This window comes from Bombina bombina, chromosome 10 (genome assembly GCF_027579735.1).
Source record: "Bombina bombina isolate aBomBom1 chromosome 10, aBomBom1.pri, whole genome shotgun sequence".
In the NCBI taxonomy this organism is placed as follows: Eukaryota; Metazoa; Chordata; class Amphibia; order Anura; family Bombinatoridae; genus Bombina; species Bombina bombina.
In genome coordinates, this window is record NC_069508.1 from 64,884,620 (window position 1) to 64,906,256 (window position 21,637).

Genomic DNA, 21,637 nt, shown 5'->3' on the forward strand with positions numbered 1-21,637 from the left:
CACTACTCCATTTACAGCTACCCATACCAGCTATATTACTGATTAGTTTTTAAATACACTGTCTTCAAAATTAATGATTATGGCCAAAAGTATTGGTACCCTTCCACTTTTTTTGGAAAACGCACAATTGCACCTAATCAAAGTGCTAAATGTGTTAAAGGAAGTATATGGCAATATATAAAAACCACTAAATGGCAATAATATTATCCTCTAACTGAGGAAAAAGGTGATACATATATTGCAAAAATATATATATATATATATGTGCTATCAATAAAATATGATGTATGTAGCAAGTATAAGATACCATTAGATATCAATACTACTTATTTCTGATACTTCAAGGAATACCAAATGTGATAAAGTGGTACATATGTGGCAAAAAATATATACATGCCCCAATATATATGATTCACAAATATTACATCAAAATGACGTGATCAAACAGTCCTATTCGAACCCACAAGTGTCTCTGATTAGATTCAGAGGACATGTCCACTCTTTAAAGACAAGCGGCTGCTGTACTTCTTTGAATGCTGATAGGCAAATAGCGATGATCTGTAGATAATAGGAGAGAACAGAAATAGTGGTGTATAATTTCCCACGCACAAGACAGGTATTACTTACTAGATTCAAAGCACTTAAGAAGTGCCACAGGTACAGACTGGACTCTTAATAGCTGCCCAGCAAGCTATCCTCAAGTAGTGTTAACCGACTCAATGGATCCAGGGCTACAGTGAGAGTGATGGTAACAGCCAACCGCTATGTGTGTTACTTCGCTGCCCAATCTGGTTATAACAAAACTTTAAGAGGATAGTTCGTATAAAATACGTGATGACAAAATCGTTTAAAATCAAACAACTACAGTCTTGTGCGTGGGAAATTATACACCACTGATTTTGCACTATTGTGGCGCCTTCTTCTGCTCTCTCCTATTATTTGACTTTAGATTTATGCCTTCACATAATTACTTTAAAAAGTAAAACAAATAAGAATGGCACAGGAAAAAATATTGCTACTCTTAAACTAATATTTTGTAGCACAACCTTCGGAGACGTGCAATCAAGCACTCTCTGTAGATCTGAATAAGATTTCTACACTTTTTGACTGGGATTTTGGCCCACTCTTCTTGAAAAAACTGCCCAGTTCTCTCAGGTTTGATGGGTGCCTTTTCCCTACTGCAAGTTTCAGCTCTTTCCACAGATGTTCGATGTGATTCAGATCTGGACTCACAGAAGGTCACTTCAGAATGGTCCAATGTTTTCTTCTCATCCATTCTTGGGTGCTTTTTGAGGTATGTTTTGGGTCATTATCCTGCTAGAGGACCCATGACCTGCAACTGAGACACAGCTTTCTGACACTATGCAGTACATTTAGCTCCAGAATGCCTTGATGGTCTTCTAATTTCATTGTGCCCTGCACAGATTCTAGGCACCTAGTGCCAGAGGCAGAAAAGTAACCCCAAGCATCACAGAGCCTCCTTCATGTTTCACAGTAGTGCTGGTGTTCTTTTTTCTGAAAGCTTCTTTTTTTCCTTCTGTAAACATGAAGTTTGGACAATTGTTTGTCCAAAGAACATTCTCCCTGAAGGACTGTGGCTTATTAGCGTGCATTTTGGCAAACTCCAGTCAGGCTTTTTTGTGTTTCTCTCTTAGGGTCTGATATTCAAAAGCTCTCCGCTCAGACGAGATGATCTAAGACATCTCGTCAGTATAGAGAGGTCCCTAAAAAAGATATTTATCTCACTATTCAGGGTACTTGAAGTGAAGGAGAAATGTCTACATAACAATATAAGGTTTAAAACAAATCTCAGAGATTTGAAAATGCAAGGGTACCAATACTTTCGGCCACATTTGTAAGATAATAATAATAATGTAATATTTCGATTTTTTTTATAATGGAATATTTTGAGGTGTAAAAGTCTCCTAGATATTTTGTAAAATAATAATAATATTAGATGCTTTTAAATACAACCACCATTATAAAAATACACAATGGTAAAATACTTTTGGAAAATTAATGCGTGAGCTTGAGCAGTGTTGAAGAAAACAAAGCTTGATCCAACTGACTTACGTGATTTAAAATGTATGAAATTAGTTGTAAAATTGCAGCCTTGTAAGAAGACTATTAAACATAACATAACAGTTTTACCACATTTTCATTCTTTTGTTTTTCTGCAGCTTGTCACTCGCACAGAGAAGGATTCGCATATAGTTGCTTTCTCCGATGAAATGGTCCCATGTCCTGTCACTGTGGACATGCCGCTACCTGAAGTACTAGAAAAAATGAGTAATGTAAGTCAAAACAAAAGTACAAAACGAAGAACATGGGTTAGGACAACCTCCTAAACCGAGCGCAAATTAAATATACATTTTACTATTGTAACTAAGTCCTGTGTCTGCTTATAACATTACTAGCTGCTTATATGCACCATTCACAGGCAATTTAATTGGCTGCCGGAACCTTATTCTAGCTTGGCAAGGTCCCCTGGAGTGAGGGTTATCAAAACAATACTTTTTATATTACTAATGCTTGGTTTTCCACAAACTATTTTATAGTCATTGCTTTCATTAAAGAGCCCTTTAATAATTCAGGGGCAATTTAAAGGGTTACTAAACCCAAATTTTCTCTTTCATGATTCTGTTTGGTTTGCTAAATGTAGCCACCAATAAGCAGGCACTATCCAGGGTGCGGAACCTAGAATTGGCTGGCTCCTAAGCTTTACTCTCCTGCTTTTTAAATAAAGATAGCAAGAGAATGAAAAAATATTGATAATAGGAATAAATTAGAAAGTTGCTTAAAATTGCATGCTCTATCTGAATCATTAAAGTAAAAAATGTGGGTTTAGTATCCCTTTAACCCTTTGAGTGCTAATGACGTCACAGAGTTTCTCACTCTGGTGCTAATGATGGCTCAGAGCCGTCATGAGCACTCTCCCACCTTGAGGGAGATCTGGGGGCTCCTTGCTGCTCCTACCCCGGTGATCGTGCCTGTAGAGTGACAGGCATCATCGGGGCTTCACGTGATGCGCGGTGACGTCACGCGCAAATTACGTGATGACGTCACCGATCAACTTTATTTATACTTAACAATGTTAAGTATAGGAGGAGGGGGCATGCTGCTTAGAAGCCTGTATCTCAGGCATCTAAGCAGCTACAGACCCCCAAGACCCATTGCTGGAAAGGTAATCGCCTAACCTTTCCAACAGTGTAAGTCTTGGGGGTCTGTAAAAAAAAAAGTTTTCAAAAATTGCAAAAATCATAATAATAAAAAAAAATATTAGCACCCAGGTGGGAAATGGCTTAGCAGCCAAAGGGTTAATTATTAGTATAATGTCTCTTTAACAGTAATACAGCCTCTGACATCATATGTTGTAGATCTAAATACGCTTGGCAGTAGATGATTTCCTTATCACCTTATTAAAGTCATAAGGAACATGATCTTACTGTTTTTGTAAATGTTTAGTTTTAGTTTGGCATTTGGGAGACCAATAAATTAATTATCTATAATAGAAAAGGTTCAGTCTATTTTAAATATGGTAAAAAGACAAAGTTTATATTTTTTGTTGTATCTAAAAGAGGACATTTTAATGTGTATTATTTATTTTTTTAAGTGGATGTTTTTGTTTGGTTCTACTTGTAGGATGTGTCTCTATCCAGCAATAAATTTGAGTGTTCTTTAGCAGCCAATGAGCTTCTATCCCACAGATCAGCTATAAAAAGAAAGCGTTTTTAACAATACATAGAACCAATTTTGCAGAATGCTTGTGTTTAGCTAAAATCCTTCCTATAAATGTTATCACAGGTTTTTATTGGTAGGCCAAGTTCACAAGCATTTGGCCTTTGCACATTTTCTGATGTTTCTAAGCAAACAACTTGGTTAAGAGTTGAAATTTATTCATAACCACTGAGATTTTGTAATAGGACACATTGTATATTTCATTACCCATCAATTCACTTCTTTTAAAGTATCCATTTTATGCATGTAATGATTTTCTGAATCCCGGCCAGCTTTACCCAGAGTATGGATTTTAACTAATATTTGTGTACATAATTGCAAGATATTGAGTAAAAATTACAGTTTCTCTTGCGATGGTATATCAAATTATTGTCTTGTAAATTTGAAAACTGCCTGCAAGTGAAATCTTACCAACTTATATTACATATTTAACTATTCTTTCTTTTGGGATTTACCTTAGATCCCAATGGGTAGCACCGACTGCGCACTCCCAATGATTTGGGCACAGGAAACCAAGACTGCTGTGGATGTGTTTATTGTATTTACTGACTGTGAGACCAATATTGAGAATATACATCCAGCAACAGCCCTGAAAGAATACAGAAAGGTAAACCATTAACAGAAAGACTGACCACTGTCTCTAAATGTTACCTACTATTGTATTAATATGCATATTTTTGTTTTACATATTGATCTTATCAGACTTTTAGAGCCACAGCACATTTTTTTTAAGATTACAGAATAGTGTTATATTCTGTAATCTTAAAAAAAAATGTGATGTGGCTCTAAAAGTCTAATAATATCAATATTCTAAACAAAAATATGCATATTAATACAATTAGATAGAATTTAATTACTATATAATATAGTGTAACAAACTTAAAAATAGCTTGTTAAAATACATTTATATGTTTTTTTATCACTATTAATAGAAGAATAAAGTACCTTCTGATTTTCGGATATAATTTAACACCTTTATAATAAACGTCCCAATTAATCATGAGGGAAACCAAAGTTCTGTGCGTGAAAAATAAAATTTATAGTACTGTATGTTTTTGGTACTTTTGCTAAATAATAGGAAATATAAGAACTAATGTACAGAGACATTTTTCCCTCTATTGAAAGGATGTTTTAAATTCATAACTACACGGATTTATCCGATAATTATCTCTATTTACTTTTTTTTTTTACACCTTTATCAGTAGGTATGATTATTATTTTACATTATTAATCTCTAAATCATACATTGTATTTGTTTGCTTGAGAGATTGTTTTCTAACGTTTTAGCTGACAAATCTCTGAGATCCTTGTTAACTTATACTTCAATACATTTCCAAACTGAGGGGTCAACCACAATCCTTTAGAAGAGTTTATCATATGATTTATCTACAGAAATCCCCATAGACTTTAATGCTGATTGTCCAAAGAAAATCATAATATAAACTTTTGTAAAGGATAGTCATTGACCACTGGATTTTTTCATGCATATGGTTGAATTTCTGTTTTACTGACTACACAAAGAGCTTGATTTATTCTAAATACCAAACATACTGTACTCTACAGATAGTTTCCCTCCTAGAATATTTTTATCTAATTCATTAGCGCATGTAATTTACAGATTAGTAAATCTTTGTGCACCCACATTCCCTTTGGCCTATATGAGATAAGATTTGCTAACCCTATTGCTACAGTTATACAATAATGATGACCAGAGGAACTTTGAAAAGTACATGTGTTTACGTTGCTGCTTTACGTTTGGGACCCGCAGTGTGCTGCAGGTCCCAAGGCATGACTCAGATGTGTAATTAGTACTGCTGATTGGATCAGCGGCAGTTTCTACTTGGGACCAACAGTTATACACACAGTAGTGTATGGTCGATTGTCTTAAATTCGATAAGCAGTGGTTTCCACTCGGGAGACACACAGGGCTAGATTACAAGTGGAGCGCATATAATTTCGCAAGGGTTATCGTGATAGCTTGCGCTCCTTTTTAATTGCTGTGGTATTACAAGGTGAGCGTGGTTAACTGATTTCAGAAACTAAAAGGTTGCACAAAACACATCAAAAATACATTTCAAAGTACACTTACAATTATAATAACAGTCTGTTAAAAATTATTTTTATAAAATATTGCACACCAAAGGGCTTTAACATAGAGATACATACATATACATGTCTAAAGATGTAATGTATGTCTATATTTGTGTACATATGTATTAATGTATTTACATGTTTATATATGTATTTACAGACATATATACACATATAAACACATTAATATATATGTATACATATATAGAAATATATAAGTGCATTGGAGCCTTTTCCCATTAAAGTGAAGGTCAATTTTGATGAATTAGTGCCCGGTTTTTAAGAATTAAAAACAAGGGCACTTTAATTAATAAAAATTGACATTTCTTCTGTTAAGTGTGATCAGTCCACGGGTCATCATTACTTCTGGGATATTACTCCTCCCCAACAGGAAGTGCAAGAGGATTCACCCAGCAGAGCTGCATATAGCTCCTCCCCTCTACGTCACTCCCAGTCATTCTCTTGCACCCAACGACTAGATAGGATGTGTGAGAGGACTATGGTGATTATACTTAGTTTTATATCTTCAATCAAAAGTTTGTTATTTTAAAATAGCACCGGAGTGTGTTATTACCTCTCTGGCAGAGTTTGAAGAAGAATCTACCAGAGTTTTTGCTATGATTTTAGCCGGAATAGTTAAGATCATATTGCTGTTTCTCGGCCATCTGAGGAGAGGTAAACTTCAGATCAGGGGACAGCGGGCAGATGAATCTGCATAGAGGTATGTAGCAGCTTTTATTTTCTGACAATGGAATTGATGAGAAAATTCTGCCATACCGATATAATGTCATGTATGTATACTTTACACTTCAGTATTCTGGGGAATGGTACTTCACTAGAATTACACTGTAAGAAGTACATAAAGCTGTTTAATAACTAGAAATTATGTTTAACGTTTTTGCTGGAATGTAAAATCGTTTTCATTTGCTGAGGTACTGAGTGAATAAATGTTTTGGGCACTATTTTTCCACTTGGCAGTTGCTTAATCTTTTTTCTGACAGTTTCTGTTCTCTCTCACTGCTGTGTGTGAGGGGGAGGGGCCGTTTTTTGGCGCTTTTGCTACGCATCAGATATTTCAGTCAGCAGCTCATTGTATTTCCTGCATGATCCGGTTCATCTCTACAGAGCTCAGGGGTCTTCAAAACTTATTTTGAGGGAGGTAATTTCTCTCAGCAGAGCTGTGAGAATTATAGTTGACTGAGACAAAAAACGTTTATTCTGTAATTTGTTTCCTGCTTTCAGAATTTGTTATCTTTGCTAATGGGATTAAACCTTTGCTAAAGTTGTGTTGTTTATAAGGATTGAGGCTATAACTGTTTCAATTTATTAATTTTCAACTGTCATAGATCTTCTGTGCTTCTTAAAGGCACAGTACGTTTTTAATATTATTCTAATTGAATTGTATTCCAAGTTGCAAGTTTATTTGCTAGTGTGTTAAACATGTCTGATTCAGAGGAAGATACCTGTGTCATTTGTTGCAATGCCAAAGTGGAGCCCAATAGAAATTTATGTACTAACTGTATTGATGCTACTTTAAATAAAAGTCAATCTGTACAAATTGAACAAATTTCACCAAACAACGAGGGGAGAGTTATGCCGACTAACTCGCCTCACGTGTCAGTACCTGCATCTCCCGCTCGGGAGGTGCGTGATATTGTAGCGCCGAGTACATCTGGGCGGCCATTACAAATCACATTACAGGATATGGCTACTGTTATGACTGAAGTTTTGGCTAAATTACCAGAACTAAGAGGTAAGCGTGATCACTCTGGGGTGAGAACAGAGTGCGCTGATAATATTAGGGCCATGTCAGACACTGCGTCACAGGTGGCAGAACATGAGGACGGAGAACTTCATTCTGTGGGTGACGGTTCTGATCCAAACAGACTGGATTCAGATATCTCAAATTTTAAATTTAAACTGGAAAACCTCTGTGTATTACTAGGGGAGGTGTTAGCGGCTCTGAATGATTGTAACACAGTTGCAATACCAGAGAAAATGTGTAGGTTGGATAAATATTTTGCGGTACCGGCGAGTACTGAGGTTTTTCCTATACCTAAGAGACTTACTGAAATTGTTACTAAGGAGTGGGATAGACCCGGTGTGCCGTTCTCACCCCCTCCGATATTTAGAAAAATGTTTCCAATAGACGCCACCACACGGGACTTATGGCAAACGGTTCCTAAGGTGGAGGGAGCAGTTTCTACTTTAGCTAAGCGTACCACTATCCCGGTGGAGGATAGCTGTGCTTTTTCAGATCCAATGGATAAAAAATTAGAGGGTTACCTTAAGAAAATGTTTGTTCAACAAGGTTTAAATTGCAACCCCTTGCATGCATTGCGCCGATCACGGCTGCAGCGGCATTCTGGATTGAGTCTCTGGAAGAGAACATTAGTTCAGCTACTCTGGACGACATTACGGACAGGCTTAGAGTCCTTAAACTAGCTAATTCATTCATTTCGGAGGCCGTAGTACATCTTACTAAACTTACGGCGAAGAATTCAGGATTCGCCATTCAGGCACGCAGGGCGCTGTGGCTAAAATCCTGGTCAGCTGATGTTACTTCTAAGTCTAAATTGCTTAATATACCTTTCAAAGGGCAGACCTTATTCGGGCCCGGGTTGAAAGAGATTGTCGCTGACATTACAGGAGGTAAAGGCCATGCCCTGCCTCAGGACAAAGCCAAAGCTAAGGCTAGACAGTCTAATTTTCGTTCCTTTCGTAATTTCAAAGCAGGAGCAGCATCAACTTCCTCGGCACCAAGACAGGAAGGAGCTGTTGCTCGCTACAGACAAGGCTGGAAACCTAACCAGTCCTGGAACAAGGGCAAGCAGACCAGGAAACCTGCTGCTGCCCCTAAAACAGCATGAATTGAGGGCCCCCGATCCGGGATCGGATCTAGTGGGGGGCAGACTTTCTCTCTTCGCCCAGGCTTGGGCAAGAGATGTCCAGGATCCCTGGGCGCTAGAGATAATATCTCAGGGATACCTTCTGGACTTCAAATACTCTCCTCCAAGAGAGAGATTTCATCTGTCAAGGTTGTCAACAATCCAGACAAAGAAAGAGGCGTTTCTACGCTGCGTACAAGAGCTCTTGTTAATGGGAGTAATCCATCCAGTTCCACGATCGGAACAGGGACAGGGGTTTTACTCAAATCTGTTTGTGGTTCCCAAAAAAGAGGGAACTTTCAGACCAATCCTGGACTTAAAGATCCTAAACAAATTCCTAAGAGTTCCATCGTTCAAGATGGAGACTATTCGGACAATTTTACCTATGATCCAAGAGGGTCAGTACATGACCACTGTAGATTTAAAAGATGCTTACCTTCACATACCGATTCACAAAGATCATTACCGGTACCTAAGGTTTGCCTTCCTAGACAGGCATTACCAGTTTGTGGCTCTTCCATTCGGATTGGCTACAGCTCCAAGAATCTTCACAAAGGTTCTGGGTGCTCTTCTGGCGGTACTAAGACCGCGGGGAATCTCGGTAGCTCCATACCTAGACGACATTCTGATACAAGCTTCAAGCTTTCAAACTGCCAAGTCTCATACAGAGTTAGTACTGGCATTTCTAAGGTCACATGGATGGAAGGTGAACGAAAAGAAAAGTTCACTCGTTCCACTCACAAGAGTTCCCTTCCTGGGGACTCTTATAGATTCTGTAGAAATGAAGATTTACCTGACAGAGGACAGGCTAACAAGACTTCAAAGTGCTTGCCGCACCCTTCATTCCATTCAACACCCGTCAGTGGCTCAATGCATGGAGGTAATCGGCTTAATGGTAGCGGCAATGGACATAGTACCCTTTGCACGCTTACACCTCAGACCACTGCAACTGTGCATGCTAAGTCAGTGGAATGGGGATTACTCAGACTTATCCCCTTCTCTGAATCTGGATCAAGAGACCAGAAATTCTCTTCTATGGTGGCTTTCTCGGCCACATCTGTCCAGGGGGATGCCATTCAGCAGACCAGACTGGACAATTGTAACAACAGACGCCAGCCTTCTAGGTTGGGGTGCCGTCTGGAATTCTCTGAAGGCTCAGGGACAATGGAGTCAGGAGGAGAGTCTCCTGCCAATAAACATTCTGGAATTGAGAGCAGTTCTCAATGCCCTCCTGGCTTGGCCCCAGTTGACAACTCGGGGGTTCATCAGGTTTCAGTCGGACAACATCACGACTGTAGCTTACATTAACCATCAGGGAGGGACAAGAAGCTCCCTAGCTATGATGGAAGTATCAAAGATAATTCGCTGGGCAGAGTCTCACTCTTGCCACCTGTCAGCAATCCACATCCCGGGAGTGGAGAACTGGGAGGCGGATTTCTTAAGTCGTCAGACTTTTCATCCGGGGGAGTGGGAACTCCATCCGGAGGTCTTTGCCCAAATACTTCGACGTTGGGGCAAACCAGAGATAGATCTCATGGCGTCTCGACAGAACGCCAAGCTTCCTCGTTACGGGTCCAGATCCAGGGATCCAGGAGCAGTCCTGATAGATGCCCTGACAGCACCTTGGGACTTCAGGATGGCTTACGTGTTTCCACCCTTCCCGATGCTTCCTCGATTGATTGCCAGAATCAAACAAGAGAGAGCATCAGTGATTCTAATAGCACCTGCGTGGCCACGCAGGACTTGGTATGCAGACCTGGTGGACATGTCATCCTGTCCACCTTGGTCTCTACCTCTGAAACAGGACCTTCTGATACAGGGTCCCTTCAAACATCAAAATCTAACTTCTCTGAAGCTGACTGCTTGGAAATTGAACGCTTGATTTTATCAAGATGTGGGTTTTCTGAGTCAGTTATTGATACCTTAATACAGGCTAGGAAACCTGTTACTAGAAAGATTTACCATAAGATATGGCGTAAATACCTATATTGGTGTGAATCCAAAGGTTACTCTTGGAGTAAGGTTAGGATTCCTAGGATATTGTCTTTTCTACAAGAAGGTTTAGAAAAGGGTTTATCTGCTAGTTCATTAAAGGGACAGATCTCAGCTCTGTCCATTCTGTTACACAAACGTCTGTCAGAAGTTCCTGACGTCCAGGCTTTTTGTCAGGCTTTGGCCAGGATTAAGCCTGTGTTTAAAACTGTTGCTCCACCATGGAGTTTAAACCTGGTTCTTAATGTTTTACAGGGCGTTCCGTTTGAACCCCTTCATTCCATTGATATAAAGTTGTTATCTTGGAAAGTTCTATTTTTAATGGCTATTTCCTCGGCTCGAAGAGTCTCTGAATTATCAGCCTTACATTGTGATTCTCCTTATTTGATTTTTCATTCGGATAAGGTAGTTCTGCGTACTAAACCTGGGTTCTTACCTAAGGTAGTTACTAACAGGAATATCAATCAAGAGATTGTTGTTCCTTCTTTGTGCCCAAATCCTTCTTCAAAGAAGGAACGTCTACTGCACAACCTGGATGTAGTCCGTGCTCTAAAATTTTACTTACAGGCAACTAAGGAATTTCGACAAACGTCTTCTCTGTTTGTCGTTTACTCTGGGCAGAGGAGAGGTCAAAAAGCTTCTGCTACCTCTCTTTCTTTTTGGCTTCGTAGCATAATTCGTTTAGCTTATGAGACTGCTGGACAGCAGCCTCCTGAAAGAATTACAGCTCATTCTACTAGAGCTGTGGCTTCCACTTGGGCCTTCAAGAATGAGGCCTCTGTTGAGCAGATTTGCAAGGCTGCAACTTGGTCTTCGCTTCATACTTTTTCCAAATTTTACAAATTTGACACTTTTGCTTCATCGGAGGCTATTTTTGGGAGAAAGGTTCTTCAGGCAGTGGTTCCTTCTTTATAAAGAGCCTGCCTATCCCTCCCGTCATCCGTGTACTTTTGCTTTGGTATTGGTATCCCAGAAGTAATGATGACCCGTGGACTGATCACACTTAACAGAAGAAAACATAATTTATGCTTACCTGATAAATTCCTTTCTTCTGTAGTGTGATCAGTCCACGGCCCGCCCTGTTTTTAAGGCAGGTAAATATTTTTTAATTTATACTCCAGTCACCACTTCACCCTTGGCTTTTCCTTTCTCGTTGGTCCTTGGTCGAATGACTGGGAGTGACGTAGAGGGGAGGAGCTATATGCAGCTCTGCTGGGTGAATCCTCTTGCACTTCCTGTTGGGGAGGAGTAATATCCCAGAAGTAATGATGACCCGTGGACTGATCACACTACAGAAGAAAGGAATTTATCAGGTAAGCATAAATTATGTTTTCAAGCGTTTTCTTCAAAAACTTACCTTTTAATCCTGAAAGCCGCAGCAGCGCTTCCTCCACCCGTCGCAAGTCCAAAATGACAAATCTGGCTTCATCCAGTCACGACGTTCCCTCAGGCCATGATCCCCCCGGGGAGAACGCCGTGATAGGAGGAAGCCGGATTCGTCATTTCTGATGTAAGCAGAGGCTTCCGACGGCCAGGGGAATCGATGGAGCAGCTTTCAGGATTAAAAGGTACGTTTTTGAAGAAAATGCTTGAAATGTCAATTTTGATGATTAAAAAACGAGCATTAACTCGTCAAAATTGACCTTCACTTTAAGTAGGTGAAAACATATTTAAGTATTATTCATATTTAATAAAAAAAAATGAACTATGTATTTACTGTAAATATTTCACATTCCAATGTTCTGCGCATAGCAAAATACCGCTCCACTTGTAATCTAGCCCACAGTAGTGTATAGTTGATAGTCTTAAAATTACATGCTCTAACGAATTAGAACATATCATTTTCTGACTATTTCTGACTATTTTGGCCCTTTAAAACTTAAGATTCAGCTGCTTTATGCAGCGAGAGGTTACAAAATAATCATCAGGCTAATGTGCATTATAATCCACAAAACTGATGTACAAGATGAGTTTGGTCCATGATGTTTTGGGTTATATAGATTAGAGGTTACCGTTAATAAGCATGTAGTTACCTGCTCAAACACTTGGTACTAACAAAATCTTTTTTTTTTCTCTAGACTATGGGCATCCCATCAAAATTAATAGTCTGTGCAATGACTTCCAATGGCTTTTCCATAGCAGACCCGGATGACAGAGGAATGTTTGATATGTGTGGCTTTGACACTGCAGCTTTGGATGTGATCCGAAACTTCACCCTTGATTTAATTTAAGCTACCTAAGTAGTGCCTAGCATAGGAGAGACGCCTGCCGCCTTGCTCCGTGGTGTTCCCAGCAACTGTACATCTGGAAATTTCCCAAACCTTCACAGGAAAACACTAGCTAAACTACCTACAGTAGGACACACACTAGTTTTTCTGCAGTTGTGGTGTTTGAAAGCTTTTATTCTGCAGAAAAAAATATGTTGGCAATTCCTCTAGCACAAGAAGCAGCTATGTTGTATATGATTAGTTGCGGTTAATCTATATGACCAGAATCGTAGGCCATCTACTTAGCTTGTCACTTACCACTTACTTGTGTGCAATTAATTTGTGTTGATGATTAATGGTGTCAATATGGAAGGTCTGTAACACTCGTACTTAAAGGGAAGTTTATATATACATACATACACTGGTTTTCTGTAACAAGTCTGAGATCGATATAAATAGGCCTCTGCAATCACTGTGTAGAATGTTGCAGGGTCCATTCTAAAGTCAAGAGGCACTCCAGCCTCTCTGTCAATAGTGGGCAATTAAACAGGATAATTTAAAAGGAAAAAATAGACAAAATAATATTGCAATTTTTTACTATTCATTTTATGGTGAATTAAAATGTTGATTTAATGTCCTTTTAAGATTTTTAGTGGGTAATTAATGATCTACAAAATGTACAGAATAGTTATAAAACAATATCCAGTTAAGGATTTATTTTATGCAGAGAGCTGTAGTTTTTAAAATAAATGAAATCTTTAGTTCACATGCATTCCATATTCATTAACACTATCATAGCTTCATTTCCTGTTTTCCTAGTTGACTTGATTCTTTATACTTTTGTGCCAGTTAATATATTGTCCACAAATTGTTCACTCCAAAAATGACTACTTTAATGTCTGTTAACGCAAGTTTAGATGTCTAAAAAAAAAGCACTAAATACCTATTCATTTATTTTTCTACAAATGTAAGTTCATCTGTCTCCATTGATTATAGTGTTTAGGAAATCAAGTTCTCACCAGGCTTCATTATTGATAGAATGTAAACTAGAAAGACTGGCTGAACTATGAAGATTATTTTATTGGCCATAACTGAGTGGTATTTTCTAATATAAAATAGAGAGAATTAATTAACTTGGTAATTGTTCTTTACCACTAATATATTTTTATGCTTGTAAAATCAACATATATATATATATAGTAACTTAGCTGTTCATGATCTTGCAGCTGAAAATAATATATTTACAATTTTATTTGTTTTTGTTTTTCAGTAAGGGTTCTATGGATCAGGCCTCTAAGCAATTGTATTGAATTTACTATTTGCACAAAGGAAATATCTTACTTTGTCTCTAAACTATAAAACGCATATGTTACCACCTATCAGACTGATATTTAATCATCTTTACTATGGGGAAATTTTATTAAGCTGCAATCACCACTTATGATGCAGCATCGCATGGCTAAATTTAAGATTGCACAAGAGCTCTCTTGTTATATTATGCCCCCCCCCCCCAATCTCTCGCAAACAATCCTGCGAGAACTGGACCTGTCAATCACCCGAATAACCGCGTTTTGGGAGATATATCTCCGCCAAATCTTAAATTTGTGGTTGTAGACCCCAGTCTCTCATAAGCTACAAATGCAGCATGAAAAATTTCTCCCTATTGGCCCAATGATCAAAAACTCGCCTGCGTAAAGATAAATCATTTAAACTCTTCATTTTTGGAGCATTATATTATGATTTATGTGTCTCTCCTTCAAATCCAGATTTCAGCATTTCGCGATAAACAGCTCTAAAGCTAAAATTTGCATTTCTACATTTTTTGAGGCACCTGACATTACTGACAAAACTTCCTTAGATAATCTCGCCAGTGTGGAGAGCTTTAGATTATCGGGCCTATGAGTGTTAAGCTGTATAATATTAATAACATAGATTAATAAGCGCTCATAAGAGACACGATTTTATAGAAATTCTTTGAGCATCGATTCACCTACCTTTTCCAATGTTTCTTTAGTGGGTTTTTCTTATTACTTATACATCATGTATTAAGTACTGCACACAACTTTTGATGTTAATGGAAGGAAGTTTGGCGGGGCACATTGGTAAAACTTTACAAAATGTTATTGGAAGCACATATTACATTTAATTATAAACATGTCTCTTGCAAGAGGAAACATATGGTGGACTGACGCGTTTCGGCTTATGCCTTTAACAGAGACCTGATACACGATATCTCACACTTCAAACGAGAACTGCTAACGGTGTGGAAAGGCACTAATTACAACCGCTATTTCAAAGCTGACAAGGCTGTTCTGTTTTAATCGTCTTTTCTTTCTGTTTAACCATTTTCATGTTTTCTTTTTTTTTTCCATGTGTTAGAGTTTACTTTTTCAGTTTTCATTTGTTTGTTCTTTAACAGTTTGAAGGCAATTTTGTGATGGCAGCATCGTTGGTTCCATGTGCCAAGGGAAGAACGGTTACAAGATGGATGCTGTTCCAGTGATTTATATAGAGAGTGACTCACAACTTGACAATGTGATTAAAGGAGGGCACAAATATTTATGAATTCTGCAATTATCGAGATATTATTTTGCCAATAGGTTGTATTGAGTCTAGGCCATTGCTATATACCAATCAAAATTTCTCAGTTAATGCCCGGGACCAGATTCTCATTGACCCAGGACAGGCTGTGTTTTGAGTGGAGTAGGGACCATGGGTACTAGTAGATGGTGGAGACGGTTCTGGAGCATTGTTGGGCTTTCTCTGGTTTTACTTTGTGAAATCAAGACATTTATAGGTGAGGGAACCGGTAGGATGGGCAGGGGAACTTAGCACCCACACCAGTACTGTCCCACAAAATGCAGGTCGGTTAGGAAATCATTTCATTTCTGTAAACATTCCCATTTGCTATTAGGAACAAGTGAATACTCAGTGGATTTTTATTCAAGGACCAGAACAGATTTGTTATTTTTCTTCTACAGGTTAAAAAAAAAAAAAGATGTTAACTGTTTAAAAAAATAAAATAAAAGTGTCTTATTAGTGTTTTACATAACACCTGTAGAAATATTCACATTATCAAATTGGTGTTGTTAGAACATTGGGGCTCTTACAGCACCCTTAATAATAAAAGACCATGGCCCCTGAATTTAGTAGCCACCATTTTTTAACATGTCCAGTGCTTTGATAAGGTGGGTACAGCAGCCCAGTTAGGCATTATTTCCCTTTAAGCTATGTGGCAAGAAACTGCAGCAACCTGGAGCCGCAGAGAAACCGGTAGGGATCTAGGCAGATGCTAAATGGAAAGCAGAAAGTTAAGTTATTATGTTCTGCTACATAAAGAGGCAGTAAAGGGAAAAGGGAATTAAAGGGACGTGAAACCCCATTTGTTTCTTGCTTGATTCAGAAAGAGCGCGTGCTTGTAAATAACTTTCCTATTTCCTTTTATCTAATTTGTTTTGTTATCTTGGTATCCTTTGTTAAAAAGGATACCTAGGTAAGCTCAGGAGCTGCTGATTGGTGGCTGCACATATATGCCTCGTGTTATTGGCTTGTCCAGTGCAGCTACCAGTAATTCATTGCTGCTTTTTCAACAAAGGATATCAAGTGAGTGAAGCAAATTAGATAACAAGTAAATTGAGAAAGATGGGAAAGGCTTACACATAGGGGTCCATTTATCAAGCTCCGAATGGAATCGCCAGAAATCAACCCGATCGGGTTGATTGACACCTCCCTGCTGGAGGCGGCGTTGCACCAGCAGCTTTTGTGAGCTGCGGGTGCAATGCTGAATACGGAGAGCGTATTGCTCTCCGCATTCAGCGAGGTCTTGCGGATCCGCACTGTCGGATCTGGTCTGCAAGACCTATGATAAATAGGCCCCATAATTGGGACTACTTGCCTTAGGGCCAGATCACATCCTAGTTGGGAAAGTAGTAATAAAAATAAATGCAAGTCCATTAGGTTATATGTTGTTATTTTTCTATTGGAATGAAATCTAGCCCTTTTTTTTTAGCATCTTCAATTTATAAGATTTAATGCTTTGTATCACAAACTATTTACATATGCACTCACTTATTCCTGATCTGAGCACGAATTACAGTATCAATTGTTACATCTCATTTAAACTGTAAAACCCCTGCTCAGTTTTATTCTTTAAAGGAACATACAAAGAATAATAAAACACTCTACTAAAAACATTTTATTATTAAATGAATCCTTATTTATAAAAAATTGCTTTTTCTTGTCATTCCCAAGCAGAATACAGTTCATGAGTGGTAGCTACTTGGGTATGCCACACCTGATTGGCTCACCCATCTGTATTCTGCGTAGGATCAGTAGTCATCAATGCATCTGAATGCAACTTTAATAATGGTTTTATTCCCTTTGCTGTGGTTAAGTGCATAGTTCTTACCGAGCATTTGTCTAATAAAATGCTACAACCTGTTACTATGTGGTTTTAGGATACTTTATGTCAGATATTGTTACTTGCACCTAGACAGTTTAAGACCCATAGCATACCTATATATACTGAAATGTTCCACTAGATTTTCACTCTTCATATTCTATTTTATTTTTTCTTCTGTGTATTTTTAGTTATCTTTATTTTGTCTCTTTAATTCTTATTAAAAGTCACTTTTGTTTTAGTTAGACAATTAAAGGGACACTAAACCTAAATTTTTTCTTTCATGATTCAGATAGAGTAGGCAATTTTTAGCAACTTTCTAATTTACTCCAATTATCAATTTTTCTATGTTCTTTTGGTATCTTTATTTGAAAACGAAGGCATCTAAGCTAAGGAGCCAGCCAATTTGTTTAATAATGGATGCATTTAGCCACCAATCAGCAAGCACAACCCAGGTTGTGAACCAAAAATGGGCCGGTGTCTAAACTTATATTCTTGCTTTTCAAATAAAGATAGCAAGAGAATGCAGAAAAAAATGATAATAGGAGTAAATTAGAAAGTTGCTTAAAATTGTCTACTCTATCTGAATCATGAAAGAAAAAATTTGGGTTCAGTGTCCCTTTAAGCCAATTTTTACAACTGTGTTAAGTTTGTTTATTTTTGTTTGTGTGTGGTGTAAATTCAATAAAAAAAATAATACTTAAAGCAATGCCGTTTCACATGTTATTTATACATATCTGATTCAATTTGATGACTTTATGAAATCAAAGACCTAGAAATAACACAAGTTTAGTTAATTAGTGAAAGGGACGGTAAAGTCACAATTAGACATTCATGATTTAAATAGAGCATGTGATTTTAAACAACTTTCCAATTTACTTTTTTAATTTAATTTGCTTCCTTCTCTTGTTATTCTTTGCTGAAAGGTTTATCTAGATAAGCTCAGGAGCAGTAAAGAACCTAGGGTCTAGCTGCTGATTGGTGGCTGCATATATATACCGATTGTCATTGGCTCACCCATGTGTTTAGTTAGAAACCAGTAGTGCATTGCTGCTCCTTTAACAAATGATAACAAGAGAATGAAACAAATTTGATAATAGAAGTAAACTGAAAAGTTGTTTAAAATTGTGTGTTCTACCTAAATCATGAAAGAAACATTTTGGGTTTCATGTCCCTTTAAATTAAATAAAAGCACAGATCCACAATTTTTCAAAACATGTTTGAGCCAATATTCTTTTTTAATAGATAATTTCTAATATTTTTTGAGTTTAGGCCAGGAGTGTTTAAAGGGACAGGAAACCCAATTTTTTTCTTTCATGATTCAGTCAGAGAATACAATTTAAAACAAGTTACCAGTTTATTTCTATTATTAAATTTGCTTTGTTCTTCTTTGTTGAAGAGATACCTAGGTAGGTAGCGTGCACATGCCTGAAGTACTACATGACAGGAAATAGTGCTCTTAATAATGTATAACATTTCTGCAAAACTGCTGCCATATAGCGCTGCAGACACGTGCACACTCCTGAACTTACCTAACTGCTTTTTAACAAAGGATAACAATAAAACAAAGAAAATGTTTTATGTCCCTTTAACGTTTGTTGAAAATATAAATAGCATTTACAAACACAGGCTGACTGCAAGACTTGATCATATGAAGATAATTACAAATATACCCCCTTCTGTGTTCCCAGAGGGATAAATTGGCTATTCAGAAACTAAGGGGTCGATATATCAAAGGGTTTGCAAGCCTTTCGACCCACTACAGCTGCAGGTTCTCACAAGAGAACCCGCACGCCATATTTAACAAGCAGTGGTCATTAGACCGCTGCTTCCCTAATCTTTTGCCATCTCTAAATTGGCGAAATTCAATCTCCGCTGTCTAGTCCAACCAGGGAGATTGACAGCTTCTGCCCGCGCGTGTTTGGCTGTGTGTTTGGCAAAAGATTAGGGAAGCAGCGGTCTAATGACTGCTGCTTGTTAAATATGGCGTGCAGGTTCTCTTGTGAGAACCTGCAGCTGTAGTGGGTCGAAAGGCTTGCAAACCCTTTGATATATCAACACTTACATTAAAATTGCGCTTGTGTGCAATGCTGAATTCTGCCGGGGGAATTCAGCCCGCCAGAGACGAGCTGCGGCGGACATGGGCGCGTATGTGTGCCCCTGTCTGCCTCAACTTGATAAATCGCCCTCTAAGGGTCTAAGGGGTCAATTTATCAAAGGCTTTGCAAGCCTTTCGACCCCATACGACTGCAGGTTCTCACAAGAGAACCTGCACGCTGTATTTAACAAGCAGTGGTCATCAGACCGCTGCTTTCCTAACCTTTCACCACCTCTAAAGTGGCAAATTTCAATCTCCCCGGTATATTCCAACCGGGGAGATTGACAGCTCCTGCCCGCGCTTAATTGGCTGTGCGCGGGCAGGGGTCGGGATTGCATGGGAGCGCAAAATAGCACTCGCGTGCAATGCTGCATTCTGCCAGGGGAATTCAGCCCACCAGAGGTGAGCTGCGGCTTACACGGGCGCATATGTGTGCCCCTGTCCGCCTCAGCTTGATAAATCGCCCCCTAAAGGGTATAAGCTGTATCCCAAGTTTTAACAAATTTGTTTTTAATTTAGGAACTAACCAGTACATTGAGAAGCCAAAAAACTGACATCATACATATTAAAGAGCAGCAGTTAAATTATTATATGACAAGTGGAGTACAATATCCTTTTAAATAGCCCATTCTTCAATATATCTTGAAATCTGTTTGCCCCTTAAACTGAGCTAAATACATTAGGAATTTTAAACACCTAAAATGTACATGTTTAGTATATTTACTAATATTTCAAAGGTAATAATAGTCACAAAAATAACCTATTTCATTAGATTTTTTAAATCATTAAGGCCTAGATTTAAAGTTTGGCGTTAGCCGTCAAAACCAGCGTTAGAGGCTCCTAACGCTGGTTTTGGGCTACCGCCGGTATTTAGAGTCAGTCAGGAAGGGGTCTAACGCTCACTTTGCAGCCGCGACTTTTCCATACCGCCGTGGCTGAAGTGAGCATTAGAAATCTAACGACAAAACTCCAGCCGCAGAAAAAAGTCAGTAGTTAAGAGCTTTCTGGGCTAACGCCGGTTTATAAAGCTCTTAACTACTGTGCTCTAAAGTACACTAACACCCATAAACTACCTATGCACCCCTAAACCGAGGCCCCCCCACATCGCCGCCACTCTATTAAATTTTTTTAACCCCTAATCTGCCGACCGCACACCGCCGCAACCTACGTTATCCCTATGTACCTCTAATCTGCTGCCCCTAATACCGCCGACACCTACATAATATTTATTAACCCTTAATCTGCCGCCCCCGCTATCGCTGACACCTGCATATTTTTTTTAACCCCTAATCTGCCGCTCCGTACACCGCCGCAACCTACATTATACCTATGTACCCCTAATCTGCTGCCCCTAACACAGCCGACCCCTATATTATATTTATTAACCCCTAATCTGCCGCACCCAACGTCGCCTCCACCTACCTACAATTATTAACCCCTAATCTGCCGACCGGACCACACCGCTACTATAATAAATGTATTAACCCCTAAAGCTAAGTCTAACCCTAACACTAACACCCCCCTAAATTAAATATAATTTAAATCTAACGAAATAAATTAACTCTTATTAAATAAATTATTCCTATTTAAAGATAAATACTTACCTGTAAAATAAACCCTAATATAGCTACAATATAAATTATAATTATATTGTAGCTAGTTTAGGATTAATATTTATTTTACAGGCAACTTTGTAATTATTTTAACCAGGTACAATAGCTATTAAATAGTTATTTACTATTTAATAGCTACCTAGTTAAAATAATTACAAAATTACCTGTAAAATAAATCCTAACCTAAGTTACAATTAAACCTAACACTACACTATCAATAAATTAATTAAATACAATACCTACAATTATCTACAATTAAACCTAACACTACACTATCAATAAATTAATTAAATACAATACCTACAAATAACTACAATTAAATAAACTAACTAAAGTACAAAAAATAAAAAAGAACTAAGTTCCAAAAAATAAAAAAATATTTACAAACATTAGAAAAATATTACAACAATTTTAAACTAATTACACCTACTATAAGCCCCCTAATAAAATAACAAAGACCCCCAAAATAAAAAAATGCCCTACCCTATTCTAAATTAAAAAAGTTCAAAGCTCTTTTACCTTACCAGCCCTGAAAAGGGCCATTTGCGGGGCATGCCCCAAAGAAAACTGCTCTTTTGCCTGTAAAAAAAACCATACAATACCCCCCCCCA

At 38.1% G+C, this 21,637-nt stretch overlaps 1 protein-coding gene across 2 annotated transcripts in view; it reads left to right on the forward strand.

The window, feature by feature from the left end:
• The window catches only part of RO60 (Ro60, Y RNA binding protein), a 71,065-nt gene extending 53,956 nt beyond the window's left edge, over window positions 1-17,109 (forward strand). For both annotated transcript variants that reach the window (XM_053693085.1, XM_053693084.1), the window contains exons 7-9: window positions 2,181-2,294; window positions 4,199-4,345; window positions 12,788-17,109. In XM_053693085.1, the coding sequence (XP_053549060.1) occupies window positions 2,181-2,294; window positions 4,199-4,345; window positions 12,788-12,940 (414 nt within the window). In that variant the 3' untranslated portion in view covers window positions 12,941-17,109. The remainder of the gene's footprint in view (window positions 1-2,180; window positions 2,295-4,198; window positions 4,346-12,787) is intronic.
• Window positions 17,110-21,637: the final 4,528 nt, after the last annotated feature.